This window comes from Thalassophryne amazonica, chromosome 5 (genome assembly GCF_902500255.1).
Source record: "Thalassophryne amazonica chromosome 5, fThaAma1.1, whole genome shotgun sequence".
NCBI classification, from domain to species: Eukaryota; Metazoa; Chordata; class Actinopteri; order Batrachoidiformes; family Batrachoididae; genus Thalassophryne; species Thalassophryne amazonica.
Genome location: NC_047107.1, coordinates 89,445,886 through 89,469,012, shown reverse-complemented (window position 1 = coordinate 89,469,012; position 23,127 = coordinate 89,445,886). Strand labels below are relative to the sequence as shown.

At 41.9% G+C, this 23,127-nt stretch overlaps 1 protein-coding gene across 22 annotated transcripts in view; it reads left to right on the top strand.

The window, feature by feature from the left end:
- camk2b1 (calcium/calmodulin-dependent protein kinase (CaM kinase) II beta 1) overlaps positions 1-23,127 on the top strand; it is a 210,596-nt gene that overhangs the window by 166,372 nt on the left and 21,097 nt on the right. For 13 of the 22 annotated variants that reach the window (XM_034170842.1, XM_034170843.1, XM_034170841.1 and 10 more), the window contains one exon: positions 3,518-3,566. In XM_034170842.1, coding sequence (XP_034026733.1) covers positions 3,518-3,566 — 49 coding nt within the window. Of the gene's footprint in view, positions 1-3,517; positions 3,567-18,371; positions 18,516-23,127 lie in introns of all 22 variants that reach the window. The other 9 variants (XM_034170826.1, XM_034170847.1, XM_034170834.1 and 6 more) reach the window with 1 other exon arrangement.

Genomic DNA, 23,127 nt, shown 5'->3' with positions numbered 1-23,127 from the left:
TTGACATTTGCACAGTAGCTACTGATGATGCAAGTGTGAGTTCTCAGGTGAGCTCATTGCTGTAGAAGAAATCACCACAACTGTGAAGTTTATGTGTGCATTAAGGAAGAAATTGTGACCATAACCCAGTGGATTCTCAGGCTCGGACATGGTCACATTACTGGAAAAAAAGAGAAGACAAAACAGGAGTCATGACATGATGAGGTGAATGCCTTCATAATGTGGCAGCCAACGAAATAATGAAGTATAAAACATGAAACGGTAAGAGCGGGAAATACAGACAAATGAAATATATTTTTTTGTAAATTCAGGTTTACGTATAACAGAATATGATGAAAATAAACAAGACACAAAATGACAAAGAAGAAAACATTTGTTCAGTGTTTCAGACTACACAAACTAGAAGGTGTAATTAAGACATTTATTCAGCATGTTCAACCGGAATTCTTTCATGTTCACTTGCACACACTTCATCTCTCCAGCACTTACTCACTCTTACTCTCTTCTGCTTGCAAAGTGCTCTTTAGAAGGATTTCAAACACACATTTATGCTTTGTGCTCTTGATATAGTTTGCACATGTGGACTAATATTGAGGTCACTAAGTCTCATAACTTTGTTCTGCATGCACATGGGATGTGGATCTAGTTAAATGGCTAATGGAAACTCACTTGCTAACATCATACCCTATCCTAACCCTGATACAAAGGAGCATGTTGTGCAACTCGAGCGTCACTGCTCCTTCCACCTGATGTATTTGTGGTTTTCACACCAAGTGCCCACATCATGTAAATCAGAAGTCATCTGTGCACCCATGTGTGTGTTGGTCTAAAAATAACGTGTGGACAGTTGCAGTGCAGGTGCACTGGTATTGTGAGACAGCAAAACTCAAAACTATTCCATTTATTAGACCTATTAACCCAAACAATAAATTGCACCACTTTTTTTTTTACCAAAATTGGAGCAACTTTAACTTTTGATCCTTGTACAAACTGAAATGCTTTTCGAGGGCGGTATGCATTTTCAGATATTCGCCCTTGTCTAACTCGGGCAAATATCGGTCATTTTGGGCGACTGGGCATGGATGGAGGGACTCTGAAAATGCATACTGTGTTATGTGTCGGACACAGCTCGGAGAACCGACCAGCGTTTGAAGGACCCAGTATGAAATAAGCAGAGCACGGTACAAAGGCTAACTGAATTTAATACATAACAGTGATACAAAAAACAACAAAAGAAAGTGCGGTCTGGCGTGGTGCGCTCCCAGCAGCGCTAACGGTCCGGAGCCAGAAGCTGTTCGGACCCAAGGACCCCGCCGACACCCCCCAGGTGGCCGCAACAAACCGAGTCTGTGAAAGAAGGAACCATTATGTGAGTCCACACTCTACACACAGAGAGAACACTTAAAGGTGTACAAACAGCAAACACTTCCTGGCTTGATTACTAATCAGCTTCCCAACCTGCAGGCATGGAACATCCAGTTCACAAAACTCCACTGCAGTGGAAGCCGATACATGACTAACATACAGCTCAATATAAAAAGGTGTGAGGGACACCACATTTACTGACTGTATAAATGTTAGTCACAAAATCTAACGTACCTCAGGAAGTGTGCTGACGAGCGTGAGACCTCACCCCCTCCTCTTTCACAGACCGTGCATCAAACCCTGGACGTTCTCTGCATCCACTGATGATGAGATGGCTCCCGAGACGACGATCTCACCCGTCTGGTCACAAGGTCGAGTCTCTGGCAAATACACACTGTATACTCCAGTCTTAAATGCCACCATGTTCCAATCCATATAGATGCACCTCAGCTGTGAGTCCTGACGAGCCGCAGGTGATCAGGGTGAGGTCCTGATAACCTCAGCAACACAGCCACTCAGTCCCAAATGCAAGCCACCTGGAAGGAAAAACAAAAGACAGAAACAAAAAGGCAGCCAGGCCCCCCAGCCATACAACATACTGCACGACAACTGCATGTTATTTGCAGTATTATCACTTACTGAGATACACAACACGTGGAATCACATGAACAATATTTAATGTAATTTCAAAATGCACGACACCCAGCAAACGCATACATAAAAAGTTGGCTCATTTTAACTTTTGTCGTGTTGGCTGGTACCGCACTGCTCTCCAAATTTGGCAGGGCGTCCTCATGAGGCTGGCTGCTTGGCTGCTGTTCATTGTCGGACTATCCATGATAAAATCATCCAGAATATCCATATTGGGACATCACACACTTCTCGCCTCATGTTATCATCTGCGGACAGTTCTTGGGTTGCGCACGCTATGATGTCATCACTTTATGCACAGTGGGCAGGTATGGACAGGTAGTGTAAATGTAAATCTATGCTACCGGCCCAGCAACGCCTCAGTAAGTGATAATAATGTGATATAGTTTTCAGTATGACTCGAGCATTTTTACATTTTGACCTCTACCTGGCCACCTATTGAAAAATCAAGTGGCCGGTCATTATTTATTTATTTTCAAAAAAGTAATGTCTAAGGAGCATTTGTACCAAATTTGGTGCTTCTATCGCTATTTGAAGGATTGTTTCAGTGCACTATGTCTTGATTGGGACTTACTCCTTAAATTGAATTCATGCATGGTGGTCTGTGAAAACTCATATTACTTCTGAGTGTACCCTCTCAATAGTAATGGGCCAGAACTTGGTGTGCTTGCGTTTTAAAGGGAACAACAGGTGATGTGTGTTATGCCTGCGACATACTCATGACTAATTAGGTGACTTTATCCAATCTGTGCACCAAGGGTGTAGTTTGCACTCAGATTTCACACTGCTTCAATACCAGAAAGGAATTTGACACACTCCAAAAGTATTTGTACCACTTCTTACAGATCCCCTGTTTTAGACCATCAGGGTCTGTGAAGAAACATACAGGTGAAATATAGCTACACCCAAGGCCCTGTTTAGGATGACAAAAATTACCCCTGAGGGTCTGTTCTGCTTGCTGATGTTATATTTGCGGATACATCAAGTCAGGTTTTTTTTTTTGTAGTTTTTTAATCAGCTTTAGAATGACAAATGTGCAAAGGCTCCGTTATTTACATTCATGAATTAAGCAAAGGGAAATTTTCCTGAGGTATACAGCAAAAGGAATGTGAGGCTACAGGTGTAAAATAAATAAAGCATAGAATGAAGGCTGGCTTGGTGGGTTGCTAAGCTACTAGGTTGATTGGTATGATGACAAGATCCTGCATTCCATTTTCAAGTGTTGGTTGAGTAGCATCTTACCAATTTGGAATTTGGCATGGCTGTATTAACTCTGCATTGAGCGGTCTTTATGTTTGAGAATCTCTAGTATTGGTTTTGTGAAGACTTGCCATGGTAACATCAGTATGTTGCCCACTTACTGTACCTCATGCTGGCCTGTGTTGTGTGTAAACAGTTGTCCCATTGCCACTCTATGTGATGACCGTGCTTATGTCTATTCACCACATATGTGAGTGCTGTTGCATTGTAAGACAAAGGTTGCTCTATCTCTGATCTCCAGGAATCATCGGACAGCAGCAACACCACAGTGGAGGATGATGATGTCAAAGGTAAGACAGTAGAGAAATAACAGATAAATTGGCAAGATTAGAACCTGTCAAAGTTCAGGTGCCAAGCTTGAGGTAGAATGTCTAAGGGTTCATGACAAAGTATTGATCATCAAATAACTGTCCTGCTATATTGGGAAAACTGCCCGTTGCTTTCAGTCAGTTTACAGCTTATCGTCTTGTTTATTTATCACTGGATTGGTTTTTTTTTTGTTTTTTTGTCTTTTCTTGCAGCAGAAGCTCTTTGAAATGGATGGAATTATTGCACCTTCACAAGTAAAATTTGTAAAAATTGTTAGTGGCTTATTTTATGGGATGTAGTGTGTTTCCCCTAATTGACAGGCCTGGAGGGTCACCTGACTATAACGGGGACTGCCGAACATAAAAATTGTGGATGTAGGCTTTCATGTAGGGCAGTGATACTGACACTATTTTGTAAGTCAGACATTAAAAAAATTCATACTCAGAGACAAGCATGTACAGCTGGCTTGATTTTTCAGTACAGCAGTGCGGAGTTCATGCACACCAGCAATACTTACTCATTTTATGCCCATAGATAAACTAATTGTGGCATTTTATTGTGTTCCTATTTTACAGTAGCTTGCATGTCACAATTTTGTAATCTCACAGAAAGTGGTTAAAAAATAGCATCAGTTACAGTTTCTGCTTAAAGGCTTTACCACATGATTGATCATCAATCCTTCAAAAATCCTGGATGGGGTGGGGAGCATCAGCAGCATTAATGGAAGCCTCACAGTAGGAATGTTTAGGGTGCTATCTCACTGGGCTGCGACAGCCTGCGAACAGCAATTGCACACTCTCACGAGCGCCACTAGCTTAGCTTATGGCAAGCTAAACGTGGACGCTCTCGTTATGGCTGAACAACTGTCCAGTTTCTGGGTATTCTGTGTTAGTACGCGCCCGCAGCCGACGTGCTTGATGAATTCCTGCACAAAAAGTAGTTCCCAGATAATTGTGATATATTCCTTATGAGATAATGAGTATATCTCATCCAAATCAATTCTAAAATTTACCAGTAATAAAATTATAAATATAACTGAAGTTGTAAGAGTCGCCGTAATAAATATTTAAGAAACTTAAAGTTTATGAGCAGCTTCACCTGTTATGCTCAAGCACATTGTAAACATTGACACGATGGAGTTTGATGCGGAAGAGTTCAGAAAGATAGGACTGGAATGGTTTGATTACTATTTACAGTTGGCGATGAAAGACTGTGGTGTTAACTTTGTGTTAAAGTCAGAACAAGAAACTGCACAGAAAGAGATCTATCTGGGAAGACAAACGTTCTCTGGGTTGTCGCTCCAACAAGAGCAGCAGACTGAGCAGGGTGGCAAAAGTAGTCCAACGAGCTCAACCTGTGGGAGAGCTATCCCACAATGCTAAAATAGCAGAGATGTCGGTCCAATGAGAGCAGCACGCTAGGCAGGATGCAGCAATTGTGAGGGAAATTGCTTGATTTTGCATGATGTTTGTTGAGTGGTGTTCTTCCCTTGCTTCACTTGCAGGGTGTCAGTGGTGTCGAATAGAATAGGATGTTTGTCATTGCACATATACACATACACCGAAATTTGTCCTGCATTTAACCCATCCTAATTACAGTTAGACATAATCCAACCACTAGGAGCAGTGGGCAGCCATAGTCTGACCAACTCCAAATGTAGAAACGCTGCCTTGGTCAGGGGCAGAGAAAGGAGCAGACCCTAAATAAACATGTTGTTAAGACACGGGGAGAACATGCAAACTCCACACAGAAAGGCCAGGAATTGATCCCACAACCTTCATGCTGTGAGGCACCAGTGCTAACCACTAAGGCACTGTACCGCCCGCGCCTGGATTTTGAATTTTGAATTTTTCAAAGTTGGCGACGCAACAAGGTTCCTCCCAGTTTGCTCCCAGAGGCATCACTGACGTTGTGCGACCATCTGAATGCATTCACTGTGACTCCTAATATGAGAGATTCATGAGAGAACTGTGGGTGGGCTGGACCACATACGCGAGCTGTGGGGGAGCATGCCACAATAGCGGAAATGATTAGAGAGGAACAATCGCTTCTTTGAGTGGCCGAGCTGCTGCCAGCTTAGCCACATTTGCAGGACATCATGACTTCTGGACTTCTGCATTTAATGTTTTTTTCATTATTATTATTTTTTTACTGAGGTGCATAATTCTGCAGGAGTGGAGCACAGGACTATGTTGCTTTTAATCTTTTTTTTTTTTATCTGGAATGCTGTCTCTGCCCCCCAGAGGATGTGCGGTGGGAGTTCTTTGATGTGCTCATTGTAAGGGATGCACAAACAGGGAGGAACTGTGACGGCATGCTTTCATTAAACAACACACACTGCTTATATCCAGCTCCAGCAGCACACGTATGTGTCTTTAACCTGGGAAAATCTTTCTGCTAAATGCTGCTGTGGAAATGTGATGTTGTATGTCCACTAGAGCCAAAACACAGGAGGACATATTTGTGCCAAATCAAGATGCAGATCCACCTCAGATCTGCTGTAGAGACCCAGAGTGGGGAAAAAAAACAAGGGAACAACTGCAGGTACTTTCATTGTTATTGCCGAACAAATAAAATCAAAGGACACAAACCCCTGAGGCACTGCTGAACATCGCCGCGTCACAGAGGAAAGGCCAGTCCAGCGTATGAACGATCGATGTGGGCAGATCTCTGAGCCAACTTGACCCTTAATTGGGGTAAGCGTGCATCGTAAATGAATGGATTATATACTGAACATGGAATACCATCATTCTGCAAATCGGTAAGTGCGCTGTAGGCTTTTTATTATTATTTTTATTTGTATTGATTATTATTTTATTATTTATTTTATTTTATTTTGCCATTATTGGGTACAGTGCAGGAATTTCCAGTCTATTCGCATGGATAATAGCAGGATAATAAGAGCTGAATACTTTGTTTGCCAAGGTGTCATTCGTCTTCAGTTGTGAGTGGCCACTTCAGTGAGATACCACTGTCACTTGTTTGTGTGGTCACTAATTCCCGTCTCCAACTGCTCTCCAACAGTCATGCCCAGTGAGATACGACCCTGACAGATGCCTGCAGTTGAAAAACACAGTTGCATTGCTTCTGGCTTCATGTCAATACTGTTAGTTTTCTAGAACATTTTTCTTTTTTGTCTTTGCAACAGGTGCTTGATGTTCTGACAAAATAGGAAACGTCATATTGACTTTTTCCTGTTTTTAAAAGTCACTAGATATACTATGGAACACTAATTCCTATATCTGGTCTTTTGCTGCATTTATTAATTTTGCCGTTACAATAAAATATATATGTGCATTATATTACTTAACATTTTGTTAAGTTTAAGAAAATGTGACTCTTATTGAGCTACTGGCTGATAACTGACAGCATACTGACCCCTTTTGGAGCCTAGCTGCATTGCATTGCCTTGCTGTTTTTTTTTGTTTTTAGAATGTAGTGTGAGGTGGTTGTGAGTGTGTGATGGAAATGGGTGAGATATAAGGCGTTTTGTGTTGATTTGACTTTCTCAAAAGTGTCAGAATTTGGCTGAAATGTCAGTCCTGTGAGACATATGCATCTGAAATACCAACACCCTTGTGTGGATGTCAACTTGTAGACTTGGAGACAGTATCAAGCCTATCCGCAAATGACTTCACAAAGCATTAGAGTGTGTGTGTGTGTGTGTGTGTGTGTGTGTGTGTGTGTGTGTGTGTGTGTGTGTGTGTGTGTGTGTGTGTGTGTGTGTGTGTGTGTGTGTGTGTGTGTGTGTGTGTGTGTGTGTGTGTGTGTGTGTGCCTTGTCCTGCCTCTGTTCTCCACATCCAAGCTAAGTACAGTGTGTCTAAATCAGGTCATGAATGTTTCGATTGGTTCCAAGTGTACAGAAGAGAATGTGCCCTCGCATTTCTTCCTGCTCTCTATAGAGGATTTGTTGCATTGTCACCAATCCCCTAGCAACCACAGCTCTCCCAGTCATGTAAGTCTGGTGTGTCATTGTTAATGTCCCCGTTTAAAATCTCAGGATTCATTCTCAAGAGTCTGGCTTTACCCAAACTCAGAATATCCAGCAATATTTATATGACACTGCTGCTTTGTAAAAATCTATTCATATTTATTTATTTATACGTGAAGGTATGACACTCATTGGGATCATTCTTCTCTATGGAAAGTGACATTAAAATGTTAATTAGTCTAACCCCTGATCTCTAGGGACCCCAGAATTACACATGGTCTATCCACAGTTGATCAGTTGTGACGAGCCTTTCAGCTCTCTTGATTGAAAGTACAATGTACCTGGCTACTCTGATGAGTGTATGTGTAGAGCAGGGAATGACGGAAAATAACTTTGTTGGAGACAGTATCAAGCCTATCCGCAAATGACTTCACAAAGTGTGTGTGTGTGTGTGTGTGTGTGTGTGTGTGTGTGTGTGTGTGTGTGTGTGTGTGTGTGTGTGTGTGTGTGTGTGTGTGTGTGTGTGTGTGTGTGTGTGTGTGTGTGTGTGTGTGTCTGGGGAATACATGTGTTCAGCATGTACATATGTGTGCATGTATTATTCCACTCCATTTTCTTCCACTTCATCTGCAGGCAGCAGCTCAATCAAAGCCACCCAGGCCTCCTGATCCACACACACCTCCCCCAGCTCCTCTGGGGGAACCCCAAGGCGTTCCCAAGCAAGCTGCGAGATGTAGTCCCTCCAGCGTGTCCTGGGTCTTCCTCGGGGCCTCCTCCCGATGGGACATGCCCGGAACACCTCTCCAGCGAGGCGTCCATGGAGCATCTGAAAAAGATGCGGGAGTTTGCGTACCCGGATGAGCCTAGGAGCTATGTTGTCAGGGGCTTCGTGCCCCTGGTAGGGTCTCCCATGGCAAATAGGTCCTAGGGGACGGGTCAGACTAAGGGCAGTTCAGAAGCTCCCATGACCAGTATAATATCAAGGACCAAGACGTCGCCTGGTATGGTGGAGCCGGGGCCCCACGCTGGAGCCAGGCCTGGGGTTGGGGCTCGGGCTCGCGCGTGAGCGCCTGGTGGTCGGGCCTTAGCCCACGGGGCCCAGCCGTGCCCAGCCTGAAAGAGCGATGTCGGCCCGCCCTCCTGTGGGTTCATCACCTGCAGAAGGGGCCATGGAGGTCGGGTGCAGAGAGGACTGAGTGGCGGTCAAAGGCGGGTGGACCAGTAGCCCGGTCCTCGCTCACAGCCTCTGGCTGTCAGGACGTGTGCATGTATTGCAATATGAAATTGGCCTTAAATCCTGTACTTGATATAATTCAAATTAAGTTGTTTATAGAGAAGGTAGAAAGAATGTAGTACTGCTTTTATTCAGCAAAGAGTGCAGAATATTTGTTGTTAACCTAATCTGAGAATTACATGACCTCACCTCTATTTCAAGCAGACACAAGGTGAAATAATGGTGAAGCCTGCTGGGGATCAAATTCAGTGCTGGTGAATATCTACTTAAAGACGTGTCAAACTGAGTGCAAAAATGAGTTGACTCTTTATTTGTATGTGAAATGGTGAAGATGTGTTGACTGTTTGTGAGATAAACGAGGGATGGGTTGAGATGGGAAGCTCAGTTGCTCAGCTCAGGGTGCCTCGCTGAAAACGCTCAATTCAGCGTCCGGTTTTCACACAGAACATGAAAAAGTTCATCTGAGATATCAAGAAGAGTTTGTTGGCCTGATGAGCTATTGCACTTCAAAAAGCTTTTTATTTAATTACCACATATGCCATATGATGGGAACGAAAAAAATTCAAAATGTGAAATTCGCTGTTTTTGCAAATGATACTTACGAATCATCACATGTATTCTTACTTCTGCCAACGAAGTAGGGCAGAGGTTGTTTTTTCACCCCTGTTTGTTTGATTGTCAACGGCCTGTAACCCACAATTTGTCATGTCGTTATTAAATTTTTACACAAGATTTGTGCCTTGACAAGCAAGAACTGATTACATTTTCAAGGTCATAGTTCAAAGGTCAGTCAGTAAAAATCTTGGAAAGTTGGAAAAACCCCATTTCCTTTAACATTGAGCGAATTCTCAAAAATTCATAGCTGTCAACTTTCATACAGTGCCCTCCAGAAGTATTGAAATGCACATTTTACACAATTTAATTTGTTGATGTCAGTTCAAATACAAAAATAAAAAACAACAACAAAAAAATAACTAACAACTTCTTAAACATTTTACTGTAGCTGATCTGATAGCATGTACAGTGCAGGAGCCTAGTGAAGGACTTTGCTGCTTGGTGCCACGCAAACCATCTATAGCGCAACACCTCGAATACAAAGGAGCTGGTTATTGACTTTGGGAAGTCCAGACCAAGTCAGGGAGTAGTTTTGATCAAGGGAGCTGAGGTGCAGGCTGTGGATTCCTAAAGGTACCTCAGGTTGTGGCTGGACAACCCACACAAGCCACCTGTACAGGAAGGGACAGAGCAGGCTGCACTTTCTGAGGAGGTTGCGGTCGTTTTAACATCTGCAGGAAACTTTTGTGGATGTTCTACCAGTCTGTAGTAACCAGTGTCCTCTTTTACAGTGTGGTAATAGAGGGGGGGAGGTGATGGTCCAGTGGTTAAGGCGTTGGGCTTGAGACCAGAAGATCCTCAGTTCAAATCCCAGCCTGACTGGAAAATCACTAAGGGCCCTTGGGCAAGGTCTTTAATCCCCTATTGCTCCCGGTGTATAGTTAGCGCCTTGTATGGCAGCACCCTCATATCGGGGTGAAAGTGAGGCATTATTTGTAAAGCGCTTTGAGCGTCTGATGCAGATGGAAAAGCGCAATGTAAATGCAGTCCATTTACCACATCCAAGAAGGACACATCCAGGCTGGACAAACTGATCAGGGGTGCTGCCACTGTGGTTGGCTGGACTGTGGTGATGATGGTGGCAGAGAAGAGAACACTGGACAAACTGCTGGACAGTATGGATGATGCCAGTCACCCTCTGTACACCGTCATCAGCAACCAGAGGAGCCTCTTCAGCCACAGACTGCTTCTTCCCAAGTGCAGGACAAACAGACTGAAAAACTCCTTTGTCCCAGGCCATCAGACTGTCCTCTATATGTATCTATATTTGTATTTGTATATTTGTATTTGCAAACTGTTTGTCTTTTGTACTTTCACTTTTGATACTCTGTGTGCTTCTTACCCTGTGTGCTGCTATACAATGCTGCTGGAACCTCAATTTCCCTGAGTGAGTCTTCCCAAGGGATCAATAAAGTTCTATTTAATGTAATCTAATGTTCTTGATCTGCTAGTTTGTCTCTTGCAAATTTGGTTATTGTAATGTGTCATTTTCTTGCCTGCTGCACTATAGTTTTAAATGTCTTCAAATTGTCTATAGTGCGGGTAGAAGAGTTCTAACCAAGAGCAGGAAATTTGTCTTCTTGACAGGCTATGATAAGACCAAGAGTGCATGACATCACCTTTTGCTGGCATGTGCCATAATGTGCTTTCCCTAAATACACAGTTGAAGCCCAGCCCCATTGCTCTCCTCCCATATTGTTCTCTTACACGCGCCCAAATTGGAACCACATCACCCCACCCTTCTGGCATCAGCAGAGAGGGCAAGGGTAACTCTGGAGACGGGTGGGGTCAGGCAGGGTGGGGGTCATTTTATTTTAAGCTGTGGTGGCAGGAAATTGACACTGTGCGCCGTTGAATGAGTTAAAGGCACATTGCTGTTAGCACCACCCTGGGATAACATTACTCACACAGTTGTTTAAGACTGCTACAGTGCAAATCAGTAGCTAGCACATTTAACAAGAGAACACTACAAGAACCAGGTGAGTGCGAGAGGAACAGGACTTATTTAGTTACAACAGTTAACAGTGTTATGTTGACCTTTTTAGGGTCATATAGGTCATTGTGCTCGAGCAGCTGTTTGGAACCCAACACTTGTGTTGGCTTTTGGGCATCTGACCACATGACTTGTATTGCTTTCAATGTTTTTATAATTGAGAACTGGATACGGGCACTGTTTTATGAGGGTTGCTCATTGTGCTCCTTCAGACTGTAACAGCTTTCAGGGTCATGGAATTCACATTCATATAGATGGCTTCATGCCAGCTTTTTCTGAGGTCTTTCTGTAGATATTATTTTGGTTGGCTGACTGGGAGTAAAAAAAAAAAAACAAGATTTGGATTAATGAGTTTGTTTAAATTTTTTTATTTAATTTTGCCTTCTTTGACAGTGCACTCGTACTGTACATGTTATAAGGTGGAAATGTGTGTTTAGAGCATGGCTTATTCTTTGATTTCCTGCTGTCTTAGATAATCAGTTTTTGCAAGAATGATTTCTTTCCCTTTTTTCCACGGCATTGGATGTGTCATTAATTGCCAACTGTGTGCTCATCTGCACTGTGATTATGCCTATGAAGTATACAGGCTACTGTGTTTTCTGGAGTATAAGTTGCAATGTTTTTGTTTTTGTTTTGGGGGGGGGGTGCGAGTTTGAGAGGTCCTGCACAGTAAATTTTGCAGAGTAAAATTTACTCTGCTGGGATAACACTTGGTCCCAGTCCAAATGGAGTCAAATATACAGTGAAGAATAAACTCTTACTGGAGTAGAAACACTTGATTTCTTGATTTGACAAGACGGTAGAGCTGATTTAACTACATAATAGAGTCCATTTAGACTGGGACCAAATGTTATCCTGGTAGAGAATTTTTTACTCAGCAAAATTTCCTGTTTGCGACTTATACTCCTGAAAATACGGTAGCCTGTGCATCATGTCATCACTGGGCTGCATAAATTACAAAATCTTAAATAGCAATCATGCAATTAAAGTTGATCATCACGGTCTAAGGTCAGTGTAAAAGTATGAAAATGTGTAAGTTGGCATATAAATTATACTTACTGCATGTAGGATTTACATGATACAACTTTCTGTAGTGAAAGCATGATATTTTTCTCCTTGAGAAATTAGACAATTACGCTTTTTACACAATATTGTATCACAGCAAATTTCAGTTCTCTCTGCAACCAGTTATTGGTAAACTAATGAATTTCTACATTGAATGCTGTGCATCTGTTTGTCTGTTTAATACAAACATAATTTGCCAGCAACTGCTCACATGATGTTCCCCATGTGCCAGTTGATTAAACAGATGAGCAGTAATGATTACATCCAGCTGTCTCATTATTGTGGCCATCACCATTGTCATCATCGTCCTCTTTTCGCTGCCAGGAATACCATTAACATCTCGAAAATCTGCACATACAGCAGTTCTAAGTGCTGCTGTCATGGAATCGCCAAGTGTGACAATATGGATGATTTTCCTTTTTTAATGGACAGCAAACCCTCTTTACAAGCCTCTGTAAATCATTATGGACTTTGACTTGATTTGGTCGAGTTTGATCGTACGATATCAAGATTGATGTCTTTTAAGTAGATACCGAGTCGATGCTGGAGTATCACAACCAAAGTGCCCAATGCTGACTGTGATTTACTTCATGGAGCAAAACAAGAAGATGCTAACCTGGAAGAACTTCAAACCCCGTTGTTTGAATGGAGTATGTAAGCCATTGAGGATGACAGGGATGTCCAATTTTACAACCATTTTCAAGTTTAGAAATGTTGATTTACACTATTAACTGTTTTTACCATAAACCCTGAATGGGGATTCTGTGCAAAGTATGAAGGAGTGTTCCACAATTTGGACCGATTGTCCTTCCCTGGTGAGGGATGACCTGAAGCTTTGTTAATACCCAAAAAGCACAGTCAGTGACCATGATAGTCAGTCACCAAACCCTGGACCTTAATGAGCCTTAGTCTACTCGAGTGAGTGTTGCCATTGTCCTTCTGATCTCAAATCAAGCACACAAACTGCCACAGTAAAAATGTTTCAGTGACCTCTTGACGCAAGTGTGAAAGTGTTGTATCTCTGCAGTTAGTTGCTTAGCAGTTGTTTTTATACTGTATTATTTCTGTGGCTTTTAAATTGTGGTTCATGTCTCCTTTTTCCTGCAGTATGTTGTTGCTGTGTTTGAGTTGTCGTTCCATCGTCATCTGTTGCTTCTGTTTTTCTTGGCTATTTATTGTGGCTGGGGCGATACACTTGGGTGAAGATTCGATACACATCACAATACTTGAGAAATGCAATTCTGCTAGGGTTGACTGAAAGGTTCTGCCTCCAACATGATTATTTCAATAACAAGCAAGATATGAAAGTAAAACTGGTAGGAGAATAATCCTGTATTTTACTTAATACACCTTCAGTATTAACACATGCTCACAGTACTCAGTAAAAAAAAGTGATGCATATGGATGTGTTTTTCAAATTATGTGCTCTTATTGAAATCCTGGGACAAGGACAAGGAGTTTGTAAGACAAATATTTTGCCACAGTGAGTCTGCGTGACAGCCACAGATGAACAGCCTCACATGTGGGTATGATGGCATATTCCTGACAGATTTTTTGGAACAAAGCAACACTGTCAGTGCCGACCAAGGTGTACACACTTTGCAAAAGCTGCATGCATGTTTGAACCAGGTTGGTCCTGGAAAAGACACAACTCTACAGCATGACACTGTTCATCCACACGAGTCGACAAACACAGGATGTAATGCAGCGGTTCAAATCTTACCACACCGGCTGTACAGTCCAGATCTTGTGCCCGAAAACTTTCCTTTTTCCCCAAGCTGAAAGAACGCTTGAAGGGGCACCGTCACATTAATGATGCAAAGGTGCAAGCAGCTGTGCATCACTGGTGCCAAGAGAAGACAACTGATTTTTTGTTTTTCTCAGATGGGATGCAATAACCTGTACAGCACTGGCAGATTCATGGAAGTATCTTGCTTGAACAGGGGTGTGATTCTTCTGGATAAATCCAGAAATCCAGCTTTTCTGACCCAAAAATTAGGCTCTCCTAAATCATGAAAATGTGTTTTTTTTGGGGGGGGGGGGGGGGGTCATGCACACAGTCTGTGAGCCATAACCACAAAATTAGGAGCAGAAAAACGAGTGGCTGATATCACCCTGCTGGGAGGAGCTCTGTTTCAGTGACTATTCCGAGTGCAGCCGGGTGGGCAGAGCTAGACGCCCACAGACCCGGTCAGTGAGACACACTCAATCCGAATTCTCACTTTTTGATATACGTATACACACAGCCAGTTTGAGCAAGAGAGCTTCTGCAAATTTATCTGAGGTGAGTGAGTAATTGGCTAACTTAGCTGCACAATCAGTGGGGCCAATGATTTACCCAGACTAACTCCAGATACGAGTAAAACTACTTTTATTTATTTTTGGTAGGGTTTTTGTGGCATTTTGGAAATACGAAAATGTGTTCCTTCTCAAAACGTACCCCGTGAACAAATCAAGCGCACTGTCTTCTTGTTCTATGGTATTTAACCGCAGCTGGCATCCTTATTGTTGTATTGCTGCCACCTACTGAATCAGTCCATTATAGCAGTACTAAATCCTCTTGATGAGTCCAGTGTCTTTCAAGTATTTAAAAAGACGACACTTCCCCCTCCCACTTGACCCTGTGTCTAAAATATGAGGTCTGTTAGAAAAGTATCGGACCTTTTTATTTTTTTCAAAAACCTGATGGATTTGAATCACGTGTGCTTGCATGAGCAAACCTTGAACCTTCGTGTGCATGCGTAAACTTTTTCACGCCTGTCGATTGCATCATTTCCTGGTAAGCGGCCTTTGTGTGGGACGTGTGTAGTGCGCTCGGCGGATTTTTATTACAAGGAAAAAGATGGAATGACTGGAGCAGCACCGCATCAAATTTTGCCAGAAACTGGGCGACAGCCAGGTGGAAACCATTCGGATGATTCAGACGGCTTTCGGTGACTTTTCAGTCATGTGACTATCCGAAAAATTGTGGAAGAGGTGGGCATGTCACAACATGTCCTGTGAGACTTCCAACACGAAGGTGCTTTTGCTCCGCCGTTAGCAGCAGCATGAATTTCACCACCAATCTTTTCATGGTCAAATCTTCTGTCACAGTGGAATGTACCGAAAAAGTGCTGATGTCCACCTCTTCCGCAGTTTCTCGGATAGTCACACGACGGTCCCACATCATCACAGCGTTCACTTTGGAAATGATCTGGTCATTTCAGCATGTTGATGGCCGACCGCAGCGTGGCTCAGTCTCCACCGTTGTGCGGCCGTCTTTAAACCGGTTGTACCGCTCCCTAATCTGTGTGATGCCCAAAGCATCGTCACCGAAAGCTGTCTGAATCATCCCAATGGTTTCCACCTGGCTGTCGCCCAGTTTCTGGCAAAATTTGATGCGGCGCTGCTCCAGTCGTTCCGTCTTTTTCCTTGAAATGAAAATTTGCCGAGCGCACTGCACACGTCCCACACAAAGGCTGCTTACCAGGAAATGACGCAGTCAACAGGCGTGAAAAAGTTCATGCATGCGCACGAAGGTTCAAGGTTTGGCTCATGCAAGCACACATGATTCAAATCCATCAGGTTTTGGAAAAAAATGGTCCGATACTTTTCTAATAGACCTCGTACTTCCTACAGAATCTTCTTCCAGGCCTATTCTTCTAAATTCTGAGAGACACGCTTGCCTTTCTCTGGTGAAATATTTATTATAATACAGGACATGCTGCACTGTCTCTGACTGTGGACATTCCAAACATAGTCCATCCTGGTGCTTTCCTAGGAGGAAGAGAGTACTGTTCACGATAGTGACGTCATCCTTTCTTTTCTACCGCTTTCGTCTACAATTATTTACGGAATCAGTCACTCTATTAGCTATTGAAAATAAATACGTATCCTAAAGTGTCCTGCTCCCAGTATTTTTGCCATTGTAAGTTCATTTCTGTCCGAACAATACACTTGCCCCCTGCTGATACTGATGTCTATGTTTTTGCTTTTCATTTTTTTGTCACAGCTTTTTTGGTCAACCTATCCACCCTCTCATTTGTTGTGATACCTATACACACTGGAACCCACACCAGTGTTATCTTAACCCCTTTCCGCGCCACATCCCTAATCGCCAAAAGAATGACGTAAATGAGGTCTTGCCGACTCTTGGATAAAACTATACCAATACTATGGGGAGGTGACGGTCTAGTGGTAAAGCGTTGGGCTAGAGACCAGAGGATCCTTGGTTCAAATCCCAGCCTGACTGGAAAATCACTAACGGCCCTTGGGCAAGGTCCTTAATCCTAGTTGCTCCCGGTGTGTAGTGGGTCCTTTGCATGGCAGCAGCCTGACATCGGGGTGAATGTGAGGCATTGATGTGTAAAGCGCTTTGAGCATCTGGTGCAAATGGAAAAGCGCTATATAAATGCAATCGATTTACCATTTACTGTGGATAGCTGACACAGAGTCAATTCAGCGTGCACTGTTTTGCACTCCTTGCACTCTGTCTTATTCATTGTGTTTAAGTAATATCAATGTGTGTGTGTGTGTGTGTGTCCTGTTGGGGGGGGAGGGTCACTGCATCGTGACAGGCACGTCGTATGTTTTCCTGCTTTTTTTTTGTCCGTTGCCAATCACACCTATGTTGAAATAACCGCTTGAGAGACAGAAACTTTCAGCCACTTCTTGTACAATTGCTGCAATTTGATATTATATTATATTGTGTGTGTGTGTGTGTGTGTGTGTGTAAAACCAGCACCAACCCTTCACCTGCACATGCCCTTGTTACTAGTCCATGTAAAATAGTGAAATCATACACTTTTAAAGACTTTATTTCACACACCATATTTTTAAAGCAATGCGCATCACATTTGAGTTGTTTTTTCTTCTTCTTCAGGAGAACGATATTGGATATTTAGTAATTAAATACTGTAATTAAAGAAAAGTAATTCAGTAATTGAAGTGCAGCACTGATAGATGTTTCCAGATCTGACCTGGCCCATTTCTGTGTGCGGTTTGAATGTTGTACCTGTCTGTGGGATTTCATATTTTCAGTCTTATACTCTGCACGCTACATTGGTATGTACGGATTGTATCACCCTAGAGTTGCTGTTAATACTTTACGTTCTTTCTGCTTTGCTTTCATTACATTGCTAGCATTATGCATGTCAGCTACATCTGAAGACCATTACTGATTCATGCAATTTTGTTAATGTGATTTTGTTAGAAAATTAACATTCCATTTATTACCATTAGCTTCTCCGCAGTTAGCACAGTCCTTACTCTATCCATACTCAATCAAAAACGTGTTTTATCACCATTTTTGATGTTTTTATCCCATAAGTCAATAACCATGGCCATAGGCAGTACTAACTATACCTTTTCAGAATTCAGAAGACCATAACGCGTGTACTTTTCAATGTAACTGGAGCACTTTTATGTGTTTATTTTAATTGACCTCTGCCTGACTATAGTTACCCTTTTGACAAGTCTACACATTTTTGTTTGTTTCCGTGAGATCTTAAAAATAAATAAATCACTTAACAGTTAGTGTTGGCTCCCTAAGTTGGTCTGAAATTTCGACCGAGACCAAGGACTACTTCCTGTCATTTGATCAGATCCAGTCCTGTTCTACCTACACCACATGAGAATAGTCATGGACATAAGTGGAATAGCAACACATCACACCACAACCATCTGTGTTTAAACATTGATTGTGTAGTATTTATCTGCATTACATTTGACTCTGTTGATTTAAGTTTTTGCATCGCTGTGTTTGTCATCCTTGGAGAGCTCCAATAGCAACATGGCTTCCATTACGACAGTGTTCAAATAAATGAGATCTTTATCATTTTTCATCTTTTTTCTGGGAAATCCATCAGATATTTGAGCTGCTTGTGATCAGGTCTCATCAGCTATACTGTGTGATCAACCTTTCCATTTAAGTGCATTGTCTTCCATGTCCCTCCCTCCTCAACTCAGCCGCTGCAAAGTTTGCTGACCTACTGAACTCAGTGCGTAGGGGCTCGGGGCCCTCGTCCGACGGGGAAGTGAGACCCAGCACTCCTCCTCCCTCAGCCCTCTTCGCCCCTTCCCCACCACACACACCTGTCATCCCCATGCAGAGTAAGTAGAAGAGACTAAAAACGGCGTGTGCAGTGGGAAGAACTGCAGCAGAAAGAAGTCATGAGCTTTTAAACCATGACTTGGTCTGTTTGCTTAACGCTATAAGAAAATGGTGCATGATACAGTGGACTGAGACACTTGCTTCTTTTCAGTATTGAACGGGTTCTCTCCGCACTTGCATTGTTTCAGTATCTTTACTGGTCCCTTCAAGATTTTTTTTTAGAATTGTGGCCAGAACACCTTGACAGGTACTTACCATATGCAAAAAATATTCAGACTCCTGCATATAAGGAATAATAATACAACCCCAATTCTAATCAAGTTGGGACATTGTGTAAAATGTAAATAAAAACAGAATACAATGATTTGAAAATCCTCTTCAACCTATATTCAATTGAATGCACCACAAAGACAAGATATTTAATGTTCAAACTGATAGACATTTTGTGAAAATATTTGCTCATTTTGAAATGGATGCCTGCAACACATTTCAAAAAAGCTGGGACAGTTGTATGTTTACCACTGTGTTACATCACCTTTCCTTCTAACAACACTCAATAAGCGTTTGGGAACTGAGGACACTAATTGTTGAAGCTTTGTAGGTGGAATTCTTTCCTATTCCTGCTTGATGTACGACTTCAGTTGTTCAACAGTCCGGGGTCTCCGTTGTCGTATTTTGCGATTCATGATGCGCCACACATTTTCAATGGGCGACAGGTCTGGACTGCAGGCAGGCCAGTCTAGTACCTGCACTCTTTTACTACGAAGCCATGCTGTTGTAACACATGCAGAATGTGGCTTGGCATTGTCTTGCTGAAATAAGCAGGGACGTCCCTGAAAAAGATGTTGCTTGGATGGCAACATGTGTTGCTCCAAAACCTGGATGTACCTTTCAACATTAATGGTGCCATCGCAGATGTGTAAGTTGCCCATGCCATGGGCACTAGCACACCCCGATATCATCACAGATGCTGGATTTTGAATTTTGCGCTGGTTAACAATCTGGATGGTTTTTTTCCTCTTTTGTCCGGAGGACACAACATCCATGATTTCCAAAAACAATATGAAATGTGGACACATCAGACCACAGCACACTTTTCCACTTTGTGTCTGTCCATTTCAAATAAGCTCGGGCCCAGAGAAGGCGGCAGCATTTCTGGATGCTGTTGATGTATGGCTTTCGCTTTACATGGTAGAGTTTTAACTTGCACTTGTAGACGTAACGACGAACCGTGTTAACTGACAATGGTTTTCTGAAGTGTTCCTGAGCTCACGTGGTAAGATTCTTTACACAATGATGTTGGTTTTTAATGCAGTGCCGCCTGAGGGATCGACGGTCACGGGCATTCAGTGTTGGTTTTCAGCCTTACCGCTTACAGTAGTGTTCAGAATAATAGTAGTGCTATGTGACTAAAAAGATTAATCCAGGTTTTGAGTATATTTCTTATTGTTACATGGGAAACAAGGTACCAGTAGATTCAGTAGATTCTGACAAATCCAACAAGACCAAGCATTCATGATATGCACACTCTTAAGGCTATGAAATTGGGCTATTAGTAAAAAAAAAAAAAAAAAGTAGAAAAGGGGGTGTTCACAATAATAGTAGCATCTGCTGTTGACGCTACAAACTCAAAACTATTATGTTCAAACTGCTCTTTTAGCAATCCTGTGAATCACTAAACTAGTATTTAGTTGTATAACCACAGTTTTTCATGATTTCTTCACATCTGCGAGGCATTAATTTTGTTGGTTTGGAACCAAGATTTTGCTGGTTTACTAGTGTGCTTGGGGTCATTGTCTTGTTGAAACACCCATTTCAAGGGCATGTCCTCTTCAGCATAAGGCAACATGACCTCTTCAAGTATTTTGACAGATCCAAACTGATCCATGATACCTGGTGTGCGATATATAGGCCCAACACCATAGTAGGAGAAACATGCCCATATCATGATGCTTGCACCACCACATCTTCACTGTGAACTGTGGCTTGAATTCAGAGTTTGGGGGTCGTCTCACAAACTGTCTGCGGCCCTTGGAACCAAAAAGAACAATTTTACTCTCATCAGCCACAAAATATTCCTCCATTTCTCTTTAGGCCAGTTGATGTGTTCTTTGGCAAATTGTAACCTCTTCTGCACATGTCTTTAATTTAACAGAGGGACTTTGCGGGGCATTCTTGCAAATAAATTAGCTTCACACAGGTGTCTTCTAACTGTCACAGCACTTACAGGTAACTCCAGACTGTCTTTGATCATCCTGGAGCTGATCAATGCCATTCTGGTTATTCTTCTATGCATTTTGATGGTTGTTTTCCATTTTCTTCCACGCATCTCTGTTTTTTTTTTTTTTTTTGGTCCATTTTAAAGCATTGGAGCTCATTGGAGATGAACAGCCTATAATTTTTTGCACCTGCGTATAAGTTTTCCCCTCTCCAGTCAACTTTTTAATCAAACTATGCTGTTCTTCTGAACAATGTCTTGAACGTCCCATTTTCCTCAAGCTTTCAAAGAGAAAAGCACTTTAGGTGAAGTTGAGGCTGCAATTACTAATAACATGACAGTCAGCCTGCTGAAGGCAGAAAAGTGCTTCAAAAAAAATTTTTTCGGCATTTTTTGTTACAAGCAGGCATCTATGCTAGATCATGGTAAGGTTTCACATCAGGGGCGACGCCAAAAATAAAAATCATTTTTTGGCCATTTTTGGGCCAAAAACCAAAAATGGTCCAATCCTTTTGATATGCATATCAAATTACTCGTCTTGACAAATAGAGTTCAAAAATATATAGTTTGACCTATTTTTGACCTTGCGTTATGTCACAATGACCGGAAATGTGGAAAGGTCAACACACTTTTTGTGAAGGGGCAAATTCATAAAATCTGTTATGATGGTCCGATTATGACAATTTTGGTGTCTAATTATATGTTTTCTTGCACAAGAAAACCAATAAGACAACTTACATAGACCATTATGCCAGTCTTAGCTATGAAAATACAATTATGTCAGATAAGATGGGTCTATTGATTAAATTTAGCCAACTTCAAAATGGTTATGACATCAAAATTGATCATAATTGGCCTCTTTTACATCAAGCACATTAATTAAATATAAAAATTGCATAAGTATTTTTTGTGAATATAAAGAAAATCAGAATACAAAAGTAAAGAAGACAGAGACATTTTAGAGTACACTATGGCTAATTTATTAAAATCATTTTTTATGATTCATTGTTTCCATTACACAACATACACTTGATACCTCAAGTATCAGAACTATTCAAAATAGGTTCAATACACCCACTGACATTATTGTTTTTTTTTTTGTTGTTGTTGTTATTAGTACTAAATTGACAAATTTTAGTTACCTTAAAGGGGCATTCCCTAAAAAAATTAAACTGATTACCACCCATGTTATGGAAAAACAGATATTAATATGATTTTGGTAAAACTATGATTTGATCTGATTTGACATCATTTGAAGTATATTTGGGTGTAAATAGCCCGGTCCGGTATGTAAGGTTTAATTAGGTCAACTAGGTAGGGAGGTGCCAGTCCATGAATAATTTTATAGGTTAGTAGCAGAACCTTAAAATCTGATCTCACTGGGACAGGAAGCCAGTGAAGAGACGTAATGTGGTCGACCTTTCTGCTTTGTGTCAGAAGTCTGGCTGCAGCATTTTGAACCAATTGGAGAGCCCTAATGCTAGACTGTGGTAAACCAGAAAATAGAACATTACAGTAGTCCAATCTAGAAGAGATGAACGCATGGATCAGGGTCTCAGCATCAGCCATAAACAGGATGGGACGAATCTTCACTATATTTCGCAGGTGGAAGAAAGCAGTCCTAGTAATATTTCTAATATGGAGGCCAAAGGACAACGAAGGATCAAAAATTACCTCAAGGTTCCTCACTTTGTCAGTGTGATGTATGACACACGAGCTGAGGCTGAGTGTTAACTGGTCAAATTGATGCAGATGTCTCACTGGACCAAGAACCATCATTTCAGTCTTTTCAGAGTTTAAAAGTAGGAAGTTTCTAGACATCCAACTTCTCACTGCTGCAAGGCAATCTTCTAAGGATTTTATGTGAAGGATTTTATGTGATTCAAGCTTCTCTACGATTTTATGTGAACAAGATTACCAGCAGTTATCGGCATATATAACTGAGTATTCTCTGCATAGCAGTGAAAGGTAATCCCAAAACACCGCAATATGTGCCCAAGGGGTGCTATATAAAGGGAGAAAAGCAGGGGGCCTAAGACAGACCCCTGAGGAACCCCAAATTTCATGTCACTAAGGTTAGAGGTAGTGTTGCTGTACAAAACACAGTGAGAACGACTGGTCAAGTATGACGTCAGCCATGCAAGGGCACTTGAAAGTGCACAGGACTTTCATCCTTACATAGGGGACACCTGATTCACACCTGTTTGTTCCACAAAATTGACGGACTCACTGACTGAATGCCACACTACTATTATTGTGAACACCCCCTTTTCTACATTTTTTTTTTTTTTACTAATAGCCCAATTTCATAGCCTTAAGAGTGTGTATATCATGAATGCTTGGTCTTGTTGGATTTGTGAGAATCTACTGAATCTACTGGTACCTTGTTTCCC